The sequence below is a fragment of the Triturus cristatus genome, chromosome 2_1 (genome assembly GCF_964204655.1).
Source record: "Triturus cristatus chromosome 2_1, aTriCri1.1, whole genome shotgun sequence".
NCBI lineage: Eukaryota > Metazoa > Chordata > Amphibia > Caudata > Salamandridae > Triturus > Triturus cristatus.
Genome location: NC_140581.1, coordinates 515,801,249 through 515,827,840, shown reverse-complemented (window position 1 = coordinate 515,827,840; position 26,592 = coordinate 515,801,249). Strand labels below are relative to the sequence as shown.

The window sequence follows — 26,592 nt, the reverse complement described above, 5'->3', positions numbered from 1 at the left end:
TAAATTTTGAAGAGACTTTATCATATTTTATACGATGTTTATTGAACTTTTTACAAGCCAAATATTTTCATGGCTCGGCTAGTTCACTGGCTCTTACAGACAAGCCAGACCCTTAGATCAGCTCTCCCCATTAATTTGTTGGCTCACCCACTTCTACCTCGTGTCCACCTTATAAGTAGCAGAGTTCAGTACTCATAGAAGGTCATGCACACAAGGGAGGAAAACTCAAACCCAGTTGCGAAAATGGCCTACCAGCTCCAAAGTGACAACTCTGTCTAAGCCATATGAAGACTTTTTTTATTAGAACATTTTTTAAATGAGCAGGACAGAAAGGTGAGCGAGTGGATTTGTATAGCACAAAATGACTTCTGAAATTCCTTGTCCACACTTGTCTCCGCTGCTTGGGTCACTGTCCTTGTGCAAGCTGAAATGCCACAGGGTAACCTTCGGCCATTTACCAAAATGAAAGCAACATACATATAGGTGCCAAAGATGCTCGCGGCCTAGTACAACGGATTAACTATGTTCAGGTAAGACACCAAGCATATTACCAAATAAGAATACGTTTCAGTCCTCACCTCAAGAGTTTTCCACTCCCAGCCATCTCCGATTCGTTCAGCATGTTCAATAAACTCTGCACAGCTCTGCCTGAATTTGAGCTCGTCCAGGAAGAAGCCATCATCTGTCCCAGCGCTCGGGTGCATCTGCAAAACAAAAGCATGAACTGTTGCTGCTTGCCGGTAAACAAAACAATTAAAGTCATAAATGATTAAAAAACAAGTTACTTACCTGTACACTGTGGTTCTCCAGTATTAACATCTTTTATAGATTCACATGCTTGAGTCTTCCACGTCCTCATGGTGGGAGCCCCGTGGAAACAGTGAAAATAGCAGGGCTGAAGCATTAGCTTTAATCTCCACTGAAAAACAATAGTATTTAGTAACCTATTTACATTGTTTTAAAACATCCAAACATCAGCCAATCACAGCAGAGACTATTCATCCCCTGCAGAGCCACCACACCTCAGATTTCAAGCACAAGTGTAAATAAAAACAAATCGAGCTATGCAATGGCGAGCTTGAACAGGGAGGATGGAGGGTCGCATGTTAATCTACAAAAGATATCAATACTGGAGCACCACAGTGTACAGGTAAGTAATTTGTTTTTTCCTCTTCAGTACTGTATCTTTTATAGATTCACATGATTGAATCAGACTAGTTAGCAGTATCCGAAGACTAATGGCGGTAGGAAGGCGAACCATCCCACCATGACACTGAACCAAAATGCCCCATGCCAAGGATATGACTTTAATAAATTGTCCAAAATAAGAAGATACATAGAAATATGCTTTACCAAACCTAATCAGTTGCACAACATTAAAGCTTAGACAACGTTGAGCTTATTAGTTGCATACCTTATATGCAGAGACGTTGCAGGGTAGCTTGACCAACATCTACTTTTTTTCAGCCATTGCGACAATAATGCTTTGTGAAGGTGTGGGCGTTTACCCATGTCGCTGCCCTGCAGATGCCAGGCAGAGATACACCTGCAAACAGGGCTGAAGAGGCTGCACTCTTTAAAGCTGAGTGAGCCTTCACTTTTGCAGGCATTGGATGTCCAGCCTGTTTGTAACAGAGGAGTATAGCTGAGGAGACCTAGCGAGCAATACTAGCTTGCGTTAAGGCGTGACCTTTTCTAGGAGCAGAGAAAAAAGATAAGCAACTGAGTTGATTTGCGGAAAGATTTAATTCTTTGGAAGTAGAAATCTAAACAACGCTTAATGTCTGGCGAGTGTAATGTCTTCTCTGCTATTGAAGCAGGGTTGGAAAAGAAAGTAAGCAGCACTACTGGTTCATAGAGGTGATATGTTAAAGGTACCTCGGGGAATAAATGAGGGATTAGTGTGTAGGACTACTCTGTCAGGTCGGAACTAAAGGTAAGGTTCTTTTATGGTGAAAGCCTGGATTTCGCGAATGCGTCTTGCAGATGTGAAGTGTAAGAGGAAAGCCACTTTCCAAGAAAGGAATTTGAGATCACACTTGTGAATAGGCTCGAATGGAGCCCTCATGAGTTGTGATAAGACAGTGTTAAGCTGCCAAAGCAGTGGAGGAGGCTTTACAGGTGGGTAAGCCCTGAAGAGACCCTTCATAAACTCATAGACCAGCCTGTTGGACCACAAGGATGATTGGCCAGAACGCCGTCTGTATCTGAAAATGGACGCCAAGTGTAATTCTATGGACAAATGAGGTGAGTTGGGGGAAATGGTGAGATTTTAGAATAGTCCTTAAATGCTGGCTTTGATGGTGGCATTAGAATCTTTTTTCTCTCTGTCGACAACAACATAGATGACAGCAATGCCAACGACGCGGCGTGAGAAGTCTTCATCTGTAGAACAGCCTTAAATGCGGTCATCGACGGTGAGGTGGCCAACGATGAAGGTCTCGCCGACGGGGACAATCTCATTGTCGCTGACAACGGAATAACAGTCATCTCCTTGCTCCACAAAGCTGTTGCTGTCCACGTCTTGACCGTCGATGTGGTGGACGTCGCTGATGACGTGGAAACAGCAGTTGTCGCTGAAGACGGCAGAATCCTCGACGACGGTGCCATCGACGGTCAGTCAGATAGTGAGGAAGACTCCTTGAAAGGAGTATGAGGAGCAGACAGAGGTGCTGAGCCAGACCTCTGATGAGAAGTGGAAGGGCTAGTCCGGTCTTTTTTTGGATTTTCTCTCCTAAGAAACCTATTTTACAATTTACTTTGATCTTTTAGAGTCTTTGAGTAGAACAAACATTCTCCTCACGATCAGAGATTGACTTTTTTCTCTGGAGCCATAGAAGCAGTCTACCCTTTCTGTCCATGAGGATTTTGGCACAAAACGTATGGCAGTACTTACAGCCTTTGGGTTTGTGATGAGGATAAAGGCAATATAGACACTCCTTATGAGGGTCCTCCGACAAATGTCTGCTTTGCCCACAGGTCTTGCGAGGCCTAAACAGCCCTTTTTTAGACTCTGGCATTCTGTGAGAATATAGGCAAACACACTCTGTAGCAGTACCTTAGATGTTGATAGGTGATGAAAGGATAGCTGTAAGCTGGAGGTGAAAAGAATAATATAGAAATACTATGACTGATCAGAGCACAGGAAGACTCCCTAACACACAAAGTGTGGTAAGAAATCTGAGGTATGGTGGCTCTGCGGGGGCTAAATACTCCAGGTCTCTGCTCTAATTGCCTGAAGTTTGGATGTTTTAAAACAACGTAAATAGGTTGCTAAATACTATTGTTTTTCAATTGAGTTTAACGTTAATGATTCAAAACACCTTCAAACACTGACATGTCAACACAAAACAAAACTGCATGACAAATCAGTTCGAATCCAGCTACTGGCAGCATTGAAGAAGATAATGAGTAAAGGGATGCCTACAAGGGATTTTGTTGAGAATTCTTACTCTAGTATAGGATGCTTCAAATCGGATAACAAACATTTTGTTGAGAAATTTGGTTTGAAAAGAACTATCCAGACTAATTTCTTCACAACTAATGGGTCCTAATTGTGAAGTGGACTTATGATAAGGGACTTTTTAAACAATCGACTGTATGTCCTGAAGATGGTCTGACAGACAATTGCCACAACAGACCGAAACGTCGACTTTCTCATCTATTTCCCTATCATTTGTTGTACAATAGTGAATGTTTTCTGTAGCCCAAGATTCTTCACTCGTTATAATATGTGGAGTAGATGACTATGCACATGATTTGTAGATAGTTTCACACGTCCTCAAACATGATGTATTGTTATATTTGAATGTACCCTTTTAATCCATATTAAATAACGTTTTGTACTTTTGGAAAAAGATTCTCCTGTGCTTTTGAAATCTTTATTCATTCATAAACTGTATATGTTTTCAATATTTTTATATAAGCATAGATTTGTTCAAAGGTTCAAGACCATTTGGGGTTGAACATAAAAGCATCCTATACTAGAGTAAGAATTCTCAACAAAATCCCTTGTAGGCATCCCTTTACTCATTATCATATAGATTGCCCAAGCATCCAAGGGTATATTTCCCCACCTCTCTGAACAGCATTGAAGAAGAGGCACCTGCTGGCAAGATAGAGACGACGTTGCAGATACATTATGACATGTTTTACCCTCCAAATCCACAAAGACTGACACTGGAACGCTTGTCCAGCAAATGGCATTGGCATTACCATTGGTGATGGTAAGTAATAATAACACACTACGTGACAGATTTACTAATGCATTTTCTCGTTGCAAACCATACAAAGTCAATCAGAGGGACTGAGACAAGAAAATGTGTGTTACCAAATCGCTAAATGGGTTTAGATAAACATAAGGAATCACTATTTGAAAGGGGCGTGTTTAGGGTGTCCCTTCCAAATAGTGATTCTTTATGGTATGTATTAATGTTTTGCGACTGAAATGCGTTTGCAAAACATTTATATTTTACCAAAACCTCAAAGGAGGTGGAACCCGTTCGCAAACGGGAACCCTTTGAGAATGGTCCAAAAACATTTTTTTAAGTATATGCAACAGTCCATGGGTCCTCTGTCTACTCTTAGAAAATTTGTTTTACAATCGTTTTACATTTTTTTGTAAATGCATCCCGTTTTACATTAAGTTAACCGACTTCCTTAAAAAAAAAACAAAGATTACTTTATTTTAAAGCAATCACAGACACACCATCCCTGTGATGGCAGAGAATCATTGTCAGCCACAATTTGTGACCTGCCACATTAACAATCATGAGGTAAATCGAATTGTGACCCACTGCGATTCGGTATTTTGTGATGTGACCTATTAGTATACAGGTCCATTCACAAAATGTAACGAATCCAATGTACAAACATCTGGCCCAATAAGGCTCTTGTGTGAAACAGAGCTATTGGATCTAGTGTAGAGATAACCAACATATCTGATGAATTCATCAAAAACATAAACGGGAAGCTTATAAACTGAAGCCCTCAAGAGGTTTGAGGGAATTTCGATTTGGGTGGAAACTCCTGTGTCTGCCCAAACCGAGATTACGAGTGCTGAAGTAATATCCCACAAGGTTATACCCCATCATAATTCAGCAGGTAAAACATGGTGAAATTAGTTCAGGATAAGGGAAAACAATCAAAATTCTGTGCACAAACTCCAATATCAGTCTGGAAAACCCTGAATGGGGAGGTAATACAGTGCTGGGTGATAACTCAAGATTCAGTTACCGGATTATTTACTGGAAGAAGTGTATTATGAGCGAAGGAGGCTGCAAACAAGTGTGGCTACAATTAGGTTTTGTAGTGCAACTCACCAGCAGAGCAATGAATTAGGATGACGTATTTGTTTTAGCAAATACTGAGCGATGAGATGAATCACTATAAACGTACAACAGAAATATTAATAGGACATTTAAACTAAGGGTTTATTCACAAAACAGTCGCAAATGGAGTCTGGAGGATTACATCAACATTTGGAGTACATGTCAGACTATCATGGGATTCACAGTGGATTGCAGGCAGTACTAGAACTGGAATAAAGTATTCTGGGAACCCATAAATTGGGGGTCAACCAGGGGTGGGCGGAATTTGCGTAATCGCGTCACGCAAATCTCCGCGAAACGGTAAAAAATCTCCGCGAACACGCAGAAATTCCGCGAAGGCGCGGAATTGCTTGTTTGCGATGCTTTTTTTCTGATCACAATTGCTGTTTGCGTGCTGGGGGAAAAATATCTCGTGAACACGCATTTTGAGAACGCGAGCAAGCAAAAAATTTCACGAAGTTGCGGAACGCACAATTTTGGGCAATTTCGCGTTCTCCACGGAACGCGAAATTACCGAAATTCCGCAAATTCCACGAGCGGAACATAATTTGCCGCCCAGGCCTAGGGTCAACGTGGGGCAGCGGAAACGTGCTGGAGTCACAAGGGACGGGTTCATGAAAAGAGTCTGACAGTCAATGTAAAAATCTTTTTTTCTTTTTTTAACTCTGCTGCACATAAATTGGCAACAAGGACAAAGGTGACATTACATTTGTTGTGACTTAATCAACTGGTCACAAAGAGAATCGTATGAGGTTAAGGCACCTGCTGCAGAGATCTGGGTGCCCAGTACATTTCATAGGATACTAATAATGGTGAGATTACGTGGTTAATCCACTTGCTGGAGAGATCAGTGTGTGGTCTAGTCACAGTTTTGACTTATAAAGTCAGCTTAGAGTGTTAATGTGCCTACTGCAAAGCGCATCGTGTATCATTGAGATTATAAATTTGCATTTTATGTAGCTGGGTAAGGGTGTTACTGCCTGTGAAACAAAGATCCAAAGGAATGGGTATAGAGGATCTTTACTGTCTTTTTCTTAATCTTTCGTTGTTCTAGGGTTGCTAAAAAGAGTTCATATGGGTAGTAATCATGTTTTAGTACAGGCAACCCCAACTACTGCATTACGTTTTATATCGTGACTTTGGGTTTCTCCCCACCTTGCCATCTTAACACATAGTGCCTACCAATAAGGACGATATGTGACTCCCGCATCTCGTAACATTAATTGTCTTATGTACACAATTATTTACATACTTAGATGATTTATTGTCTTTGTGTAATGCATGCGTGTGATGTAAAGCGCTCATGGGCAGCTACCATGCAAACACTAAACAATGATATAATAGTCCATGGGACAAATATTTTCCTTCTGCCCTGAATTACCATTGGACCGGCTCTGGAATACCAAACAGCCAGAATTCATTCAAAAATGGGAAAAACGTTTCGAGTGAACAGAACAAATAGGAAACGTGGAAAAACCCATCATGGATGGTTATTAATTTCTATGATTTCAACCATCGGCAACCCCATTTTAGTAAAACTTTTTCCATCAAATTGGCAGAGTCCCCGCTAAAGATTTGATGCAGTTGTAGGTAAAGGCCATGTTCATTATAAACATGAAACTAGTTTGCATATATGTGTTTGCCCTGCACTTACTGAAGCTCGTACAGGAGCACGTGAAGGTCAAAACTTGTCAGCAAGCCCTAATTCTGTGCCTAAATGGATAATTTCCGCAGATAAACATCCGCTTTGTAAAATATAATGAACAAGCAGGCCAGAAGCTGCAAGTAAAGGACAGATTTTAAGTTGGTATTATCAGGGTCCTGATTAACCTTATGATGCCTTTCTATCAGACGCGTAAGGTACTATTTGATAACTAATACATTAATTACTCCACCGGCAAAACGGTGAATCTAGTGTTAGGATAAAGTGCTAAAACTGTTATATAGATCACTGGAAACAATTTTGGCACACTTGGAACTAGCCTTCTTTTTATCTTATCCAGTGCTTTTCTGGACCATGATTTTATGATTGATAGTGTCTTGTTGATTATTCACAGTGGTGAGTGAAATTCACGTAATTAAAAAAGCAAGCAATTATGGAAAATGCAAATCTGTCTTTTAGCACAAAACTTTAGCGCAAGCAACAGCTGCCTATGTTCTGAGTGTTCATGTTATTCCAAAACACTTGCTTGAAAATGTTACTGTGAATAGCGCATAATTACGCTTTATGGCGTCATGGCGCCATTTCAGGAATTTGGGGTAACAACCATAACATGAAATTCCTGACATTCCATCGGTGTAATTTAAAATTTAGTTTTTTACAATTTTAATTTTTTCATTAACTTTCCAATAAAATCACATTGGATTGAACGTACAGCACTGCCACGCTACACTGAAATGAGTAGAACCAGACAAAAATGAAAACATTAAAGTGTTAATTAAATCTTTATTTGTGTAATAATTCAAGCAAATTCATACATCTAATATTATTACACTGCATTCATATCTCTTATACATTATTTGTTATATTACTTTTCAAAGAATTATGTTACATGTATTTGAAGGTTTTACTAACGTCACATTTTTCCAGGATGAATTTTTGATATATGGAGCAACTGTGGAGAAGCACAATAAAATTTTGAGGAAGGTCTTCAGAAAGGTGACGGATGTGGGTCTTACCATGCGTAAGGAGAAGTGTGCCTTTCTGTGTGAGGAATAGAGTATTTGGGTCATACTATTTCAGGGGAAGGAGTGAAACCAAAGAGGGACTTGCTAACAGCAATAAAATTAGTTCCACAGCCCAACCACAAAGGCAGTTAAGGTTATTCATGGGGCTCATAGAATACTATACAAAATTTGTGGATAACTTTGCAACAAAGACAGGATTGGAAGGTTTTATTGAGAAATGGGTGTCCTTTCAAGTGGGGTGATGTACAAAAACAGTGTTTTTAAAAGATCAAACAGTATGTGTGTGATGCTGGTATTGTAGTACCTTTTGATACTTCTTTGAAATCTGTTCTCACTGTTCATGCTAGCGCATCAGGGGTGGGTGCCTTTAGCCTTTGCATCGCGCTCTCTGACGGAAACTGAGACGTACTCGGTCACTGAGCACGAGACGTTGGCGGCAGCCAGGGCGGCGGAATATTTCAGGAGGTGTCAACTTCATATTGAGGATGTATCATAAACCACTAATGAAAGTCTTTATTCCTGGTGGGGCCAGAAAACAGTCAGCCAGAGTGGCAAGAATGCCGGCTCGCTTACAAGAATTCATGTATTCTGTGAACACATTCCTAGGTGGCACAATGCTCAAGATGATGCCCTGTCATGTTCGTCTGTGGACTGGAAGCTGGCTGATGGCGAGGCCGTTTGCAATATGAAAGGGAGGTTTTGGTGGCGTGGCTGGAAAAAGTTGCATGCTATGGAGTTGATGTTTTCTCTAAGGAAGAATGGGTGCCGGAAATGAGTAGAGATGAAGCTTTGCAGGTTGTTTGCAAGATGGTGGTGACTGGAGGTAGGAGGGAGAACACGGTTGCAATTTCAATGAGGCCTTTTGTCAAGTTACTGGATGAATAATCTGTCTGCGAAGGGAGTGTTTTAATGAGGGGGACAGATTGATACCACCTGAAAATCTTAAAAGGAAAATTATCCAGTTGGCTCAAGAGGGACAATAGTCAAAACCAGGTATTCCCCCTTTCGGCACGTCTACAAAATTGCACAGTGGCTCACAACCAAACCATTCAGTCACCAGAACCTGGACACGATAAAATGTTCTCATACATAACAAATATTTATTTCAATATGACCCAAATTTTTTTTTATCATCACAATAAAAGTAAATAGTCAAAAACAATAACATAAATAAATTTCACTGATTAAAAATAGGTGTTGCCCTGACGCTGTGGTGAATTTGGGGGACTCATTCAAACCTACCTGCTCTTCCTTGTGGTCGGCTTGGGTATCGCTGGCCTCATTCCCTCCCACCGCCGCTCTGCTGACAACGCGGCCGCTGTGCGGAGAAAACTACACTCCCCAGACTCCCCAGCTCCGGAGGGTGGATCAGCTGACGCTACTCACGCGCCCGGAGGCGCTTTAAATCCGAGCATTCCTCCGGGGGAGCGGGTGTTGCCCTGATGCTGTGGTGAATTTGGGGGACTCATTCAAACCTACCTGCTCTTCCTTGTGGTCGGCTTGGGTGTCGCTGGCCTCATTCCCTCCCGCCGCCGCTCTGCTGACAACGCGGCCGCTGTGTGGAGAAAACTACACTCCCCAGACTCCCCAGCTCCGGAGGGTGGATCAGCTGACGCTACTCACGCGCCCGGAGGCGGTTTAAATCCGAGCATTCCTCCCGCATCGCGGGACAGCGCGCGGGCAGCGCCGGGCTAAGCCCGGGCAAAGGGCGGGCCCTCTGTGGCCCTCAGAGGCCTGAGGAGCCTGGCCTGGGCCAGAGACCTTGGCTGTGCATGGTCCGTCCACTTGAGGCTGCCAGCGAGCTCATGTACGTACAACTACTGGGGTAAATAGTGTCGATTACCTGGGGTCAGTACATGTGCTATCATCTTGTACACATACTTTATTTGTCTCTGTTGCCAGTAACAACTTTGTTTTGATGGCCAAAGGTAAAAGTGACAATATTCTGCACGGGATGGGCACAATGGACAACTACCTGATTAAGAAGGTGAACCAGATCAACAATGTCAGAAGGGCTTCTCTGGGCAAGGAGACCCCTATAATGTTACTTGAAGAGGCGCCTCTCTCACTGGTGGATACACATGCGCCTAGTAACCCTATCACTAGTGTAAAGAAAGTTGTATTGGCCTCAGCCCAGGTGCATGACGAGAGGCATGTAGGTCAGCCAGTTAATTCTAGGGCTGAACTAGAGCATGCCCCGTCACCCGTAGGATCGGTAAGGAAATATAAAAAAGCACAACGGAGGCATAGGGGGAAGCACGACCAAAAAAGAGTAGCAACATCTAATCATAAAAGGGGCTCCTTAACGCAGCTATCATTGGGAAAAAGCTCCGCTTTGGGGGAATCAGGGACTGTGCCATCATCATTGACTAAGTTAACAAACCTCTTAACAGAACCTACTGGCTTATCTAATATTGGAGTTAAGGAGGACACAGGGGAAGTCCCGGCTAGCCTTCGCACTGATGATTCCCCCTTAAGTACGCCTGATAACACTTGTGAGTCCTTGTTGAGTTTCTGTATTAGCAGTGACGATGAAGGGTCATTATATCTCCCTAGATTTTCCCCTGTGTCTCCCTCAAACTCAAAAGATGAGTTATCACCTGAGGTTGAACGTAAGAAAAGTGGGGGAGGCTTATCATTAAAGTGGCAAACTGAAATTCTGCAGAGGAACACAACCTCCATTTTGAGGGATGCGATGGATCAACCGACCCCCCTCACGACGCCTTAGAGGCTACTCACTGCTCTATTAGTGAGGGTGGTCTTTTGGAGAAAATTGAGTACCTGGTAAAATCTTTAATGCAGCCCCTTCTGGAAAATATCATGATGATTAACACGCACCTGGATTTAATAGAGAAAAAGGTAGCAGATAATACACTTTCACTTTCTGGTTTGGTGATAGGACTAAACAACATAAACCCCAGTAAATTACCTGCAAAAGTGATGATAGCTTCAATACCTGCTCCACCATGTCCCTCCATCACCCTACCACCTAACCAGATTAGACAAATGCCATCCTGTCCTTCCCCGAATAAAGTGTCAACACCGCCCTCGTTGAAGAAAAAGCCTGCCCATAGGACGCAACCACAAAGTAAAGCAGGTGATCATATGGTAGATAATCTGACCTCAGAAGTAAAATCAGTACCACTACAAAATAAGGCCAATAAGGCCAATAAGGATAGTGAGTCTAGGAACATTACTAATAAAAACTGGCAATCCCACAGTATAGTAGATTTACCACCAGAAGCTGCCCCCTATGCGATCGTTATGGCGGGCGTCCCTGAGCTCCCCTCTGAGAATAGGGAAGATTATCAAGCCCTAAGGAATAAAGTCATTCACTGGCTGTGTAATAACAGACCTTTGCCTGCCTACATAAATGGGGAAATCCTACATGTCAGGCGCTGCAATTGGGTGGGGTCTCGTCCTAAAGACAAAAAAGGGGATGTGATTATCGTAAATTTTAAAGATCAAAGAGCAGTTAGACATATTGGGGACTGGTATGACCTAAGCAGTAGTGACTCCATCTCTACACACTACCTTAATTATTTCTACCCATACTCTCCAGCCCAACATCGTATGAATCAGGAGGAAAGAAGGCAGACTGATAATAGGACTGCTTTCAACCATCATGGTTACAGCCGGATCCCTTTTGTGCAACCATATAGCTCACTTAATCCCCATCCTAGGCAGCCCTATCCATCCACCCGAGGCCTGAATTATGGAAATAATTATCTGTGGGATAATAGAGGCATTGCTCTGCCTGTTCATAACATATCAACCCACAATCGGTTTGATGTTTTCTCCGCCTTGAATGTGTGGATTGACACAAGAAGGACATCTGCAATAGTCAACTACTAGGCTTAGGGGGGCACACTGACAAAATTAACGAGAAAATTAATGAACAGAGGCCAAGGGATTGTATTGAGGACAATACGCAAGTACAATCCGCTCATAGTGTGACTCACGCTGATATCAGGAAGGCCAGCTGTAAGGTTTCGAACATACTGGATTCAAATGATGGGGGATATAACGGAGGACCCTGCTACAAGCAATCTGAGAAGGCAAGGGATAAAGGATTTTTATGTGACCTTGGAACTAATGAAATAAGGAAAACCTGTACACTCCTATTTTGGAATGTGGCAGGATTAAGGGAGAGAATTAATAACCCATCCTGGGGAACTGTTATAGATGGACATGACATTTTGGCTCTCCAAGAAACCTGGTCTTTAGATCCAGTGCATATTAACGGTTACAGAAGTTTCTTTACCCCGGCTGTGGGGGGCAATCATGGAAGAGCAAAGGGTGGTTTACTTACCTTTGTCTCAAACCAGCTTAAATGTGATAAGATTTGGTTTACGCCAAAATCTAGTTTTTATCAACTAATAACCCTAAGAAATAAGAAGGGATATAATGGGTTTGTTATAAACTTTTATAATAATATTCCGAGGAAAGAAATCCCTAGCATCTTAATAATGCTGAGGGAGGATATACAACATGAAATAGATAAAACCGACAGGGAATTCATGATTTTATGGGGGGGGGGGGGGGAGATTTTAATTGCAAACTCTGTATAAAAGGTAAACAGGGTATGTGTGGTCTAACGATTGAGCAGGAGATAAACTTAACTCATTTCGAACATTCTCTGATCGGGGACCTATTAAACGATATATTGTTCATGTATGATCTGGGATTTGTAAATGAAATCGCCCAAAAACCTACCACCTTTGTGCCCACATTTATCAGCAGAGGAGCACTGTCTACCATTGATTTTATCATTGCTTCAAATAGTTGCAGCCATAAGATTATCAAGTCAAACATCATGTAGCTGCCAGTAAGTGACCATCTGCCCCAAATAATGGAGGCTGAAAACCCTTTTTTTGATTGGCATGAGGTCGTGCCCTCTATGTGTACAGTTCCCGATGTGGCCCTTGGTAGACAAAACGGGTACAACTTAAAGTGGGGTAAGGTTGTCCCGGAAAAGTTTTTAGGTAAGTTGCTGAATGCTTGCCCAAACAGCTTTGATATCTGTTTGGATGAAAAGTCTAACAGCGAGCTGATAATTGAGCATTTAAATATAATAGCTTCCACAACTAAGAAAAATCTGTGGGTGGAGGTTAAGAATAGGGCAAAGGGTAAGAAAAGCTGGTTTGATAACGCCTGCACCAGGTCTTTAACCGACCTGAAAAGCGCCATTCATAGGATACCCCGAAATCCTATTGAAATAAGAAGCTGCAGGAAAAAATATAATGAAGCCCTAAAAAATAGAAAAAATGCCATAAAAAAGGAGGCCCTGGAAGTGTTATGTGAAGCATCACAGCTGAAGGATGCGTCTGCATTCTGGAGGGCCGTTAATACCCCGTTCCTCTACGATAATTCCAAAGCGCGAATAGAGATCGCTATCGCTGAGGAGGACTGGGTGGTGCATTTTTCAAATCTTTATAGGTCTCAAGATGAATGCCATACCATAGATCCTGCTATAAGGGACAATACAGGTGTCGGGGTTGAAAAACTGGTAATAACCCTGGAGGAAGTCAATATGGGCTTGAAAGCAATGAAGGGTGGCAAGGCCGCAGGGCCTGATGGGATCCCTGTTGACTTGTATAAAGCAAATATTGAGATCTGGGGTCCCATGCTGGTACAACTTTTTAATGCAGCACTGGCAAGGGGCTTAAACCCATCCTGGTTCACCTCGGTCATTGTTCCTATATATAAGAAGGGAGATAGACAATGTTGTGCTTGTTATAGACCAATCTCCCTTCTGGACTCATCTGTAAAAATCCTTGGGAGAATCATCTTGGCAAGATTACAAAGCTGGGCTGAGGAGAATGAAATAATGAGCGACCTACAATATGGATTTCAAAAGGGCATTGGCACTGTCGAACATCTAATGATTTTACAATCTAAGTATGCGAGGATAAAGGGTGAACACTTGTATCTCACGTTCGTCGACCTTTCATCGGCGTTCGACTGTGTATCACATGTCAAATTATGGGCAATCTTGAGAGAGATAGGTGTGGAAGAGTCCATTATTTGTTTTCTGAAAGATTTATACTCAGGGGCCACAGCTTCGGTACGCTATGGTAGTGGGGGCCAATGCACTAGAAGGTTTGAGGTGGGCCGGGGTGTGCGCCAAGGGTGCGTTTTGGCCCCCTTCCTATTTCTGGTATACATTAATGGACTTGAGCGTCGCCTACTTCAGGAATGCAGGGATATGCCTAAGGTTGGGAGGAGGTCTATCCCTGCACTCCTGTATGCGGACGACGCAGTTCTAATGGCCCGTACCCCTGTGGCACTACAAAATTTGATACAATCTTTTGAGATCTTTATGTCTAGCTTAGATTTAAAAGTCAATTGTAGTAAAACCTTTTCAATGAACTGTGGTAATAGACCTGGAAAGCAGACAAAAAGAATGTTTTTGAATAATGTTCCTTTGGAAATTACTTCTACTTTCCCTTATCTTGGTGTCTTGTTCCATGAAACTGGGGCGTGGACTTGTGCGGTAAAGGCCAGAACTCTTTTGTTCCAAAAAACTACAATGGCCTTGAAGAATTTTATCAAAAAATTGGGTAAGAAACCGATAAAAGAAATTTTGACAATTTATAAAGCTACATGTACATCGGTTGCCATGTATGGCTCGGGTCTTTGGGGGTACTCCAATATTGACTCAATCCAAAAAGCCGAGAATAGGTTTTTGAGGTATGTCCTAATAGTACCTCAAAGTGTTGCGACTTACATCTGCCACATCGAACTTGGACTAACCTATATATCTGACATAATCAGAATACAACCCATCCTTCTGTGGCATAGAGTATGGACTACTAATGAGTGTGCTATGAATCGGGCCATTTTTCTGGATGTTTTAAAATTGGAAAATGTGGGTAGATTGGACTGGCTAAACTATGTTAAATCTTTTTTTGATAAAATTGGCTGCCAACAATATTTTGAAGACCCACTCTCAATGGGCAACATATCCAGGAACCTTTTGTCTAGGCTATGTATGGAATATCTCATGGAAAAAAGAAGGCAAGAGGAAATGAAGAAAAAGACAGTAACCTCGCATCTTCCTTTGTTAACTAGTAACAAAGTACAGCCATACTTAACCCTGCCGATGTCAAATTATGATCAATTTCTTTTGACCCGTTTTAGATTAAATATTGTTTTTAGACTTCTGTCCTTCCCAGTAATGAATTCATGGTTGCCTAATTTGCCCTTGTGTCCGTGTGATGATTCTTCGCCCCAATCTGACATCCATATTTTATTCTTTTGCAAATTTTATACTTTACCACGTAGGAAGTACATTATTCCACTCCTTAAAGAACTGAAAATAAATAAATGTCGCCCAGCTTTTTTAGAATTTCAGAGAATGGACACTGTTTTAACTGTTACTGTAGTTTTAAGCTTTTTTAAAAATGTTTTTAAATTTCGGAAAACAATGGGTCTTGATGAAATATAATTTGACCCTTTTCTCCCTTATATTCTCCCTGTGTAAATTGTAATTTGATGTTGTTGCTTTCATGGTTTTTGTCTTTTAAACCGAATAAAGTATTTTTGAATCTTGAATCTTGATTAAAAATATTAAAAAGCCTAATATTCATTTTATGCATAATATTCAAAATGGGGAGAACATGTAAGAAAGGTACTTTCTTATCGGCTAAAAGAGGAAGACAAAAGATCCGGATCAACTGTTCTCCTTGACATATGTTCCAATACTCAGTTGTTCAGAAAACAGATGTCCCCACAATCTCTAGTCTGCCTTCTAGATCATGCGTCGACGCGTTTCGGTGGAAGTCACAAAATAAAAGACCACCTTCTTCAGGACAAACGTTAAAATCTCCCATGAGATGTGCTTTCAATCTGTTTAATTGAGGGATACATCCACATCTGTAGATGTTATGTCGTTTTTGCACAACCGTGTCAAACAGCGGAACTCATTTCATAGGGCTGTATTATAAAACTGGCCAATCAATCTGCACACATATGATCCTATATTCTCTAAGAATTATTGTAGAAATATGAATCTCTTTTCTCTTATTTCAGATGAGCATTAGTGGAATCTGCATTATTAAAATTAGAATTGGAGTCATCAATCCATTTCTCCACTACCCAATACTGGAACTTTGTATATATGTGTGCAGGATTAGTAGCCTCTCTAAATACGAGCGTAACAGCCTTGTGTATTCAGTCCAATCCGAACACCTGTGACAGACCATGACTTGGAGAAGAGTGAAGGAAACTTTTTGGTGGCCAGGGGTTGACGTACAAACCTCTCAATGGGTAGAAAGGTATCTGGTGTGTAGAGAGAGTGAAAAACGACTTACGTTTGGGGTGCAGTCCTAAATGGGTCATATTCAGGATCCTAGAGAGGTGTGGCACACTGTTTGTCTGGATTTTATTCGACGTCTGGCGGGTGTGAGTCAAGATTTGAGGTTTGCCTGGGTGCTAGCGGATGCTTATTCCAAATGGTTGGAGATCATATTAATGAAAGATATTTCTACAAGAAGTACTATTGCCAATTCACGTGAGATTTTCAGGAACGAAGGTTCCCCTCATAATTTGTTGACCGATAATGGCACCCAACTAACATCTTGTGAAATGAAGGAGTTTTTATCTGTTCATTATTAACCATCACCGTACTACCTTTTATATCCCACCAGGTAATGGTACTACAGAAAGAATGTATCACATGGTTAAGGGTACTGTACAGTTGGCCATGCAGGGTAGAATGGATGTTGCTGAGGCAGTCTAGGAAGCTGTGTGGGCACATCGAACCATTATCAATATGGGACACAAAAGATCCCAATTTGAGGTTATGAGGGGACGCAAGGCAAGGACTAAATTGGTTGCAGAGAAGTTGGAACATAGGGAGGAACCATGTGCACCTTGGAAAGGGTTTAAAGAATCTAAGATTCAGAAAGGTGACTGGGTGAAAGTTAAGGTTGGTTGTATTAGCAGAAGTCTCTATTTAAGTTTAGGAGTCCATTCAAGGTCAAGGATGTGTATGAGTGGTGTTGAAGAATGGAAGCAAGTGGAACAGACGCAGAGTAGCTTTGTATTGGAAGGGAGGTGAATGTAACAGATCGGTGGTGGAAAGTGATGAGGATTGCAGTGGTTTTATGCTGGCAGGAGAGGGAATACCTAGTTCCATCGACAGAGAAAGACTAGAGATGGATGGGGCCACTAGTGTTGGAGGGCCTTTGCAAGGTGACAGGAGGGATTGTTACTTGCGAAGAGAAAGAAAGATCCCTGCATATCTGCAGGATTATGGGTTGGGTTAAGCTTGAGTCTTTTACACTGTTCTTTTGGTTTATATTTATTTCCACTTTATTCTAACATTCCCCAACTTTGTTTGTTTTCTTCCGGCACCCTTCTTCAAATGATTTTGAGGAAATGCTTAGATTTATAACTTTTTTTTTAGCAGAGTTTTATATAGCGCGAACTTGACCCGAATCCAATTAGGTATCAGAGCGCTTTACATAGCACCAATTACGTTACATGAGGACACACATTCATTTAATTTTTTTTTTTTTTGTTAGGCACGGGGAGATTAAGTGATTTGCCCAGAATCACAGGATGTTTTAGCTTCGTTACCGAGACTCAAACCCAGTTCCCCCAGGTCCGAATTCGAGCGCCCTAACCGTTAGGCCAACTTTTTTTGTTTAGTTATCTTTGTTGAATTTATTTACAGTTCCATGCTGTTATTGTTTATTGTTATATGAAAGAAGTAAGATGTGTCATATTTTGTCAGAACAGAACCTTGGTCCAATTTGAAGCATAAGCAGTTTATGCTGAGGCTGGTGAGGGAAAGTTGCGCTTCGGTGGGCGGAATTAAGAGATTCAAAAGGTTTCAAATGTGTGGTTTAACTTCATTTACCACATATACCTTCAATCTGGCCTTCGCAAGAGAAGGATGAACCCATGAGGGATTCATTACATGCCTAAAATGACTCTCACAATGTTGCATGTTTGACACTTTCACAACAGAAGATGCTCCCCGTCTACTGATTAAAGAAGGATGTCAATCGGAGTCACTTCGTTGACATCTTCTAAAGAAAACTATTCCCAAGATGACATAGAAGAATGACCAGAGTCAATAAACCAAGCGGAAGAACACGCAATAAAGATAGAGGCGGGAAAATCGTAAAAACGGGAACAAGCATTTCGGCTCCTGGCTCGCCACGAGGACCGAGGTCGGTCTGAATATAGCCACACACCCAAATCCACAGATCGTCGTCTCAGTCCAAAGCACAAGGACAAAAGGAAAGACCACATAGTGGAATGCTATCGCTGAGGTCAAGATTACCCGCATGTTGGACCATGCCCTGCTATAGGTCAAGAATATTGGCGCTGCAGGAAGGAAAATCATTTGGAGAAAGTGTGCGGACATATTGAAAAAAATCATGAGAATCCAGACCTCGACATCTCATAAAGGCAGTATGTGGTACAGGGGTTAACGTTCCCTCAGTTCTTAGTGATAAAGTCTACGGTTGCATGCTACTTACAGATCTCATCGCTCCATGTCGTGATTCGAGATCGCTCACATCTACATCTCAGGACAGCAATGAATATGTTTGCATTGTTGCTGATCATGAAAGGCTAAAGAAATACCCAAGACTACACATACCAATGGGTTAACATCCAGCCAAATTCGTACTAGACAGTGGGGCATCTCTCAACTACATCTATGTCACAGAACACAGCAAGATGAACCAGAAGCTCAAGCTTAAAAAAAACACTGTATGAGTGTACGCCTGAATGTCCAAAGAGCCACTGCCATGCCTAGGACAATTTCAAATGACTCTCACGTACAAGGAGAGAACTGTGGAAGCTCAAATCCACCTAATTGATGAACTTGAAGCAGCAGACAGCTTACTCAGCCGGCCAACTGCGAAGAGACTGAAGTTAGAATAAATACAATACGGGGTCCACAAACCTGGAAAAGCCTAAAACCCTACCAACAACATGTTGAGACATGCCAGGTTATAGAATACGACCCCTTTGTCAATGACCACGCAAGACCACCGGCAGTTTCACTTGAAGTCATCACGAAGCCACCGCAGAAAAAGTCACTCTTCAAGATGTGGTACATCATCTCCTGACTGACATGAGGAGACACCTGGAAGGAGGCAAGACCAACCAAAAGGTAGACAAAGAAGAACCAACACTGTCACTGCAAATTTCAAAACTGCCAGAAGGTGCATGGTGCCATGTGGGGCTGCGACGAGCAGTGCGCACTAGAATTCACACCTGGGAGAATCTGGTTGGTCATGTCTGTCAAGCTCCAGACCAGGAAAAGATGGCACAGAAGGACCGCAGCAAAAAGAGCAAGATGAACGAATATGTGGACACTCGACGGAAAACATAAACATCCACTATCCAGGAAGGGTATTGGGTCCTGGTCAGACAAGGACAGAGGAAAAAGACAGATAGCCTATATCATAAACCTCTGTTACAAGTGACTAATTGAAGTAAAGACAGACGCCAAAGTAAGTCACTGCTTCTTTATTCTTCTGTCTATAAAGCTACATCTCCAGCTCGCCGCTGGTGCCTGTCACAGTCAGGCTGTCACCAACATTCTAAGGGAGACTTCATCCCAACATTCTAGGGCAGGACCAAGGTGCGGGAAAGAAGAGGGGGGAAGCGGGGCAAACCAACAGGGGTAAGTCACAACACATCTCCCTCCCCTGAGAGGACCCCAACTGGGGACCTGCGGGAAACCTATACATGCAGGGATGGGGTAACATCATTATATAATATTTTAATTTCCCTTAACACATCATATAGTCTCTGTGCCATGCGGGTACATTTCTGGGTCTTTGCCCATAACTCTTCTGCTCCTCTTCCCGTCTGCCACCCTGCCTCATTGTCTTGTTTGCTCCACTAGTTTCCCCTTGATTAGTGGCCACTCTATCCATACTCCACATTTTCCCATTCTCTAGTATGACCACATTGCTCTTAACCTCCCTGATCTTCTCTGGGGGAAAGAATTTCCCGCCTTTGCTGCTGTAGCCAACCGGTTTCCTAATCCAAACTCTTTGTCCTGGAAACAAAGACTTGTGCCTGGCCCCCCATTTCTTGTCGTACCATTCCTTGTATCTTTGTTGCTTGTCTGAAACCTTCTCTTTTAGCTCTACCGGGTTGACCACCCTTGTTTTCCCTTGGGGCATCCAATTTGGAGACAACTTTGAGCCTGCCTTTCTCCCCCTCAAAAGCTCAAACGGTGAATACCCAGTGGATAGGTTAGGTGAGGTATGGTATGACCACAACATGTCCCTTACGGCCGATTCCACTGGCTTCCGTGATGTTACTGCCAATTGAATGCATCCTTTTAACAGTCTATTTGCTCTCTCCACCTTTCCATTGGCTTTTGGGCAATACAAAGGCGTACGTATGTGTGTTATGGACATGTCTGCTAAGAATTCCTTCATTTCTTCTGATGCAAACTGTACCCCGTTATCTGTGATGATACTAGTCGGGATGCCCTCTGTGGAAAAGACTTCCGTCAAAAACTCTATCAGGGTCCTAGTATTGATTTTGTTAACGAATTTATGTGTGATCCAGTTCGAATGGTAATCAATCAGGACCAACATATACGTTTCCTGTGGACCTAAACCATGGAGGGGACCAGCAATGTCCAATCCCAACTTTTGCCATGGATCCTCCGGTACTTCTACTGGTTTCAGTGGAACCCGCCTGGTAACCTTGCTTTTGTCGCTCATGCTGCACGGCTCACATTCACTCACTTTCTCGTCCATCAATTTGTCCATGCATGGAAACCAAAAATCCGCTCTTAATCTCGCTTTGCACAGACTCTTGCCCAGATGTCCCTCATGTGCGAGATCCATGATGCGATTCTTGAGTCCCCCCGGGGGAACTAACTTTCCTGACTTTAGAAGAAAATCCCCTTCCACCGACAACTCATTTCTTACGTTCCAAAAGGGTTGTATTACTTCAGGAAGAGCCTGACATCTGGTTGGCCACCCCTTAATCACATAGTTTTTTACGGCCTTAATGATGTCATCTTGTTCCATATGGAGGTCCCATTGCTCTTTAGCCACAGCTTTTACCGAAATCTCCAGAACTGCCTTTTCCCCTTGACTCCCTACCTCTGTATCCATGGGAGTTCGCGACAGAAAATCTGCCACCTTATTCTGCTGACCAGGTACATACACCATCTTGTAGTTGTAACCTTGTAGCCCCAACACCCATTTTGCGATGCGGGGAGTCATGTTCTCCATATCTTTTTTTGTGAAAATGGCTAGTAGGGGTTTGTGATCCGTGCACACCTCAAATGGTGCGCCCCACACAAAAAACTTGAAATGTTGTATTGCCCAGTACACTGCCAGCGCTTCTTTCTCTACCGTTGAATAGTTTGCTTCAGCACTTGTCAATGTTCTGGATGCAAATGCTACCACTCTCACTTTATTATCCACTCTCTGGGCCAAAGTTGCCCCAACCCCTTTGCCACTAGCATCCGTGGTTATCAGGGTTTCCCTTGTAATCTCGAAATTTCCTATGAAAGGGGCTGAAATTATGGCTTCCTTTATCAACTTGAAAGCCTCTTCCTGTTCTTTCCCCCAGGTGAATGTTGAATCTTTTTTTATCAGTTCCCTTAAGGGTTGAGATATCATTGAGAAGTTCTTTATATATTTCGCCATGAATTCTGCCAAGCCCAAGAATGACAGAACATCTTCTCTACTTGCGGGAGGACACGCTCTCCTTACTGCTTCCACCAAGTCAATTTTTGGTTTAATGCCTTCTTCCGAAATGACGTGCCCCAAATAATCCACTGAAGTCACCCCCAATTTGCACTTACTCTCCTTTGTTGTGAAACCCGCCTCCTTCAATTTGTTGAGTGCCCTTTCAACATTTTCTCCATGTTCCTGCTCGTTAGATCCGTACACTAGTATGTCATCTTGGAAACACATAGTTTTCTTACAGTCTTTCAGGATATGCTGCATTATTCTTTGGAATGCGGCAGCGGCCGATGCCAAACCAAATGGCATCCTTACAAACTTGAAATTTCCAAATGGGGTGGTGAAGGCCGTTAACAGCTGCGACTCTGGGTGAAGATCCACCTGGTGGTAGGCGGACGACAAGTCCAGCACGCTGAAAAATTTTGCCCCATGGATTGTGCTCAACATTTCATTTATCCTTGGTAAGGGATGTCTATCCACCAGGATGTTAGCGTTCAAGTCTCTCAAGTCCACACACAATCTGATGCTGCCCCCTTTGTCCTTGGTCGTGATAACAATGGGTGCCAACCATTCAGAACTTTCTATTTCCTCTATCACCCCCTGCTCTACCAATTTACTAAGTTCCTCCTTTAAAGGTTCCCTCATGAGCAGTGGAATGGATCTGGTCTTGTGCACAATTGGTTTGGCTCCCTCCTTCAGGATAATTTTGTGCATGTAATTCTTCAATTGACCCAGTTTATCAGAAAATACTTCTGGAAATTGTTTAATGAAATCATTGCACACTCCCTGTGGTTCTACTAACATAACCTGTTCTTCATTGTTCGGGTCCAATTTAATACCTAAGTCCTTCTGGTGCTTCCACCCTAGAAGATTTGACCCTTTCTTGGTGATGTATACCTTCCCAACAGTGTGCCTGTCCTTAAAGGTAATTCTCATTCTCACCATCCCCACTAAAGGTATAGGTTCCTTGTTGTACCCTAAGGGATTGATGTCTGCCCTCTCTATCTCCATGTTTTTCTCTGTAAATTTCTCTTTAAATCCCTTCTCCTCAATGAGTGTAAATGGTGAGCAGGAATCTGCGAACATTTGAAACTTTTCCCCCTCCAAAATTACCTCACAAGAAGGATAATGTACTTTCCCTTCCATGCCCCCCTGAGCAATCTGGAAGATATACTTTTTTCCATTACCCAAATCATCTTCTGCACTCCCAATTTCATGCACTCTGGGTATAAATGCTTTGCACACCTTCGCCAAATGTCCTTTCCTTTCGCACTTCCTGCATACCATGCTCCTAGCTGGGCACCTCCAATTATTTGCCAAGTGATTGGGACTGCCACATCTGAAACACAGCCAGTTCTCCGTCTGTTTTTTGGGAGCCTCCTTTATTTTTTCACTAACCTTACACACTGCCTCCTCTGATATGCCAGCTTTGGTTTCCCCTTTGTCACCTCTCTCTCCAGAAGACAATCTTATCTCCTTCATGCATATCGCTGTGTGTTCTAATCCCTTTGCTATGTTTACCGCTTCCTCTAAGTCAGGGTTCCTAGTTAACAACTCTTCCTGCACTTTAGTATCATTGGTACAACGCACTAACTGGTCCCTGATAAGGGAGTCCGTCAAAGCTCCAAACTCACAAGTAGCAGATAAGCCCCTCAGAACTGCTACATACGTTGAAACTTTCTCCTCCCTTTTCTGACTCCTTTTGAAAAATTTATGCCTTTCTAGTACTACATTTGTCCTGTGTCTGAAGTGCTCTTCCAACTTCCTCAATGTGTATTCATACACATCTCCACCGACCTCTTCATCATCAGTCTCATCCTCCACTAACCTCCCTGTGATATCTTCAAAAACTTTCCTTCCTTGAACCCCAAGATTGTGCAGTAAAATGTGCTGTTTTCTCACATTGGAAAAATTTCCACCCCCAATGGCAATAAGATATGATTTAAAAATACCTTCCCATCTATGCCATGGTATATCAGGCTCTCCTACTTCATTCAAGAACGCGGGTGGTTGATTCATGCCAGCACCAGCCATACCTTGTGTGGGGGAAAGCTTTTCTGGAACTATAACTTAGTGCGGGGGGGGGGTGCCCTAAATTCCCTTCACTGGCTTGCGTGTTATGACTCTCCCTATTCGCTCCAAGCTCCGATGTACACCACGTAAAAGCCCCTTAATGGAGCGTTAGCATACCATCCCTTTCTGAAAAGAAAAATAAGTTAAAGACCAACACAACAATGCCCAACCCTAGATTAAGTCCCTTAGAGCTGAGACTACTTATAAAGCAGAGTAGATTTTGAATTTTCCCCTCCTACTCCTCCTCGCTGTCTCAGCGCTGCAGTCAATGTCTTACTTGCATTGTTGAATCTGCTTTGAAGGTTTAGCTTTGCTTAGAGAATGAGCCTCCGTGGACTCCGTACCTACGATCCCCCACAATGACAGAGTTGTCCAAGTAAATATAGTTTATTTCCTCCTTCGCCGATTTCCCGCCTCCTGCTCTTGAAATACCCGTATAGTTATTTTCTTCACTTTGAGGAAACTGCTGCGTAGAAACACCGCTACATTTACTTCGACCAGCCTGGCCCGGAACGCCTCTACTCACGCCGTCGAATCTCCTCACGAATTCCTCACAGCGCGTCGCCAGGACCCTCGCTCTGCCTCACACGATCAGCTGCCACATGAATTCCTCACAGCGCGTCGATCAGCTGCCACACGAATTCCTCACAGCGCGTCGCCGGAACAGCTGCGCTTTACCTCACTCAACGCCAGCCACCGACAGCATAACCCTCCTGTCTCCACACTGGATCCGTCAGCCACCTGAACCGGGGTGGTTACCTTGGCGTCGCTCCGCGTCTTCAAATTTTTTTTTCCTCAGCTTCGCTTCTGATGTCAGCGCCACTCGGTAACCCTGAAGTGCACAAAAGGGTTTAAGCGCACTGGGTACCGTCGTAGACTCTGAGTGTCACAGGGGCTGCTGACCGCATACGTGCAGCGTCCTCACCCAACACCTCACAGCTCCTTTAAATTGTGAAAGCCAGCAATGACCTTAAGTGGCAGCAGACGCGCCCTGCCTCAAGTTGTATGTGCTGGAACCACACCGCTTTCACGCTGGCCTTTCACTGACACCGCTGCGATGGAACTTGCAACCAGCCGGCGAGACGAAGAATTAAGGGGAAGATGCAGCGCTGTCCCTTCACAGCATCCCGTCCTCGTCGCCAATTAATGAAGTAAAGACAGACGCCAAAGTAAGTCACTGCTTCTTTATTCTTCTGTCTATAAAGCTACATCTCCAGCTCGCCGCTGGTGCCTGTCACAGTCAGGCTGTCACCAACATTCTAAGGGAGACTTCATCCCAACATTCTAGGGCAGGACCAAGGTGCGGGAAAGAAGAGGGGGGAAGCGGGGCAAACCAACAGGGGTAAGTCACAACACTAATCTAGGAGAAACTATGATCATGGCTGCCACTGATGACAAGAGGATAACCAGAAACATCTCTCATTCTGCGCGTTACGAGTCAATAAAACTGCAGCCATCTCAAATGGTGACGCCTTTGAAGCTAATCAGGAACACGCCAGAGAAGATGACCCTGTATTCACTCCAATGGCGGCAGCACCAACAAGCAAGCCCACGATGCCAATCCCTACACCGATCACAACGAACATTTAGAAAACGTGCCCGACTTATTAAAGAAATCTAAAGATCTATGTCAATAATGAGAATCATCTTTTGTGAGTGTTGGGAGAAGTAATGTTGTAACTGGACGTTGGTGTCAGGGCAGTGGTACTTAAGGGGAACAGGGGACTCTAGCAGGGGAAGGCAAAAGGAAGAACCAGAAAGGGAAGAGTTATTCAGGAGAATCAAGGCGTGATAGAGAAGAGATGCGGAGAGACATGCTCTCCTTGAAATATTCAAATAAAAGTATCAAATGCACACCAACTTGTCGTGATTATTCCTCTGCACCGTTACAAGACACTAGGGATAATATCATGCACGCCAATGCTTGTGATTTAAGTGGGAGACTTTTGATTGCTGATGCCGAAAACAGCTTTGTGTTGGCTTACTCCTGCATAAAATATACTCCCGCTTCTTTATTAATCCCTCTAACCATCAGTTCCAGGCTAGAAATCAAAATCAGTTATAGAAATATTTTGAAAACCGCCCCACACCGTAGCAGGGAGGGGCCAGCCTTGTGTGGTTGGGTCATGTCAGCTCATCCAGCTTTCAAAGCAGCCCATAGCTTTCAGTACACCAGCAATTTCTAAATTATGGAACGTCTGCTATTATACGAATATACGGGCAACTTTTTACCTAGATACCTACATATGGTATCCATTCACTGCAAGTGCATGCATACATCTAATTTAGCAAGGTCTTCGTGTTAACATTTTGAAGTATAATTTCACTGATGTTGCTTTTCGTGTTGTTCACCACCCCGCTTCCTGATTAAGGGGAAGGTTTTGAACACTAATCTTACCTTCCGTCAGAAATATTCTAAACATCCAATTGCTTCCAATGATCCTTCCGTGTCGAAGGAAGGGGAGGGGCTTCAACGATAAAGATGACTTTAAAACAATATAAATAGTTCTGGGAAATTGGATGGCAGGCACTAAGTGTGTTTTTGGAGCTGTACCCCTAGTAAATTCTGTGATTGGTGGAACTAAATGACCCGCCCTAAAAAGACCGTCCCAATCATCTCCTAGGAATCGGTTCTGTAGCGGATGTGACCATCTGCTGCTCCGGAACTCATCACCCAGCCGCACGTGAGCCGCCCTTCTTGGTTGAGCGCGCTGTACATGCTCATCATAGTCGCGTTCCTCGGTCGGAGCCTCTTCATTCGTCTACAGAGGCCAATGGTATATGGGGTACTGCTGGACCCTTGGCGCTGC

The 26,592-nt window shown here is 43.1% G+C and overlaps 1 protein-coding gene across 1 annotated transcript in view; it reads right to left on the bottom strand.

Moving 5' to 3' along the window:
• Positions 1 to 26,362, bottom strand: part of ATG10 (autophagy related 10) — a 549,992-nt gene extending 523,630 nt beyond the window's left edge. Inside the window, exons 1-2 of the mRNA XM_085632419.1 lie at positions 26,181 to 26,362; positions 579 to 704 (exon numbers count right to left, since the gene is read on the bottom strand). Of these exons, the coding sequence (XP_085488545.1) occupies positions 579 to 704 (126 nt within the window). The 5' untranslated portion in view covers positions 26,181 to 26,362. The remainder of the gene's footprint in view (positions 1 to 578; positions 705 to 26,180) is intronic.
• Positions 26,363 to 26,592: the final 230 nt, after the last annotated feature.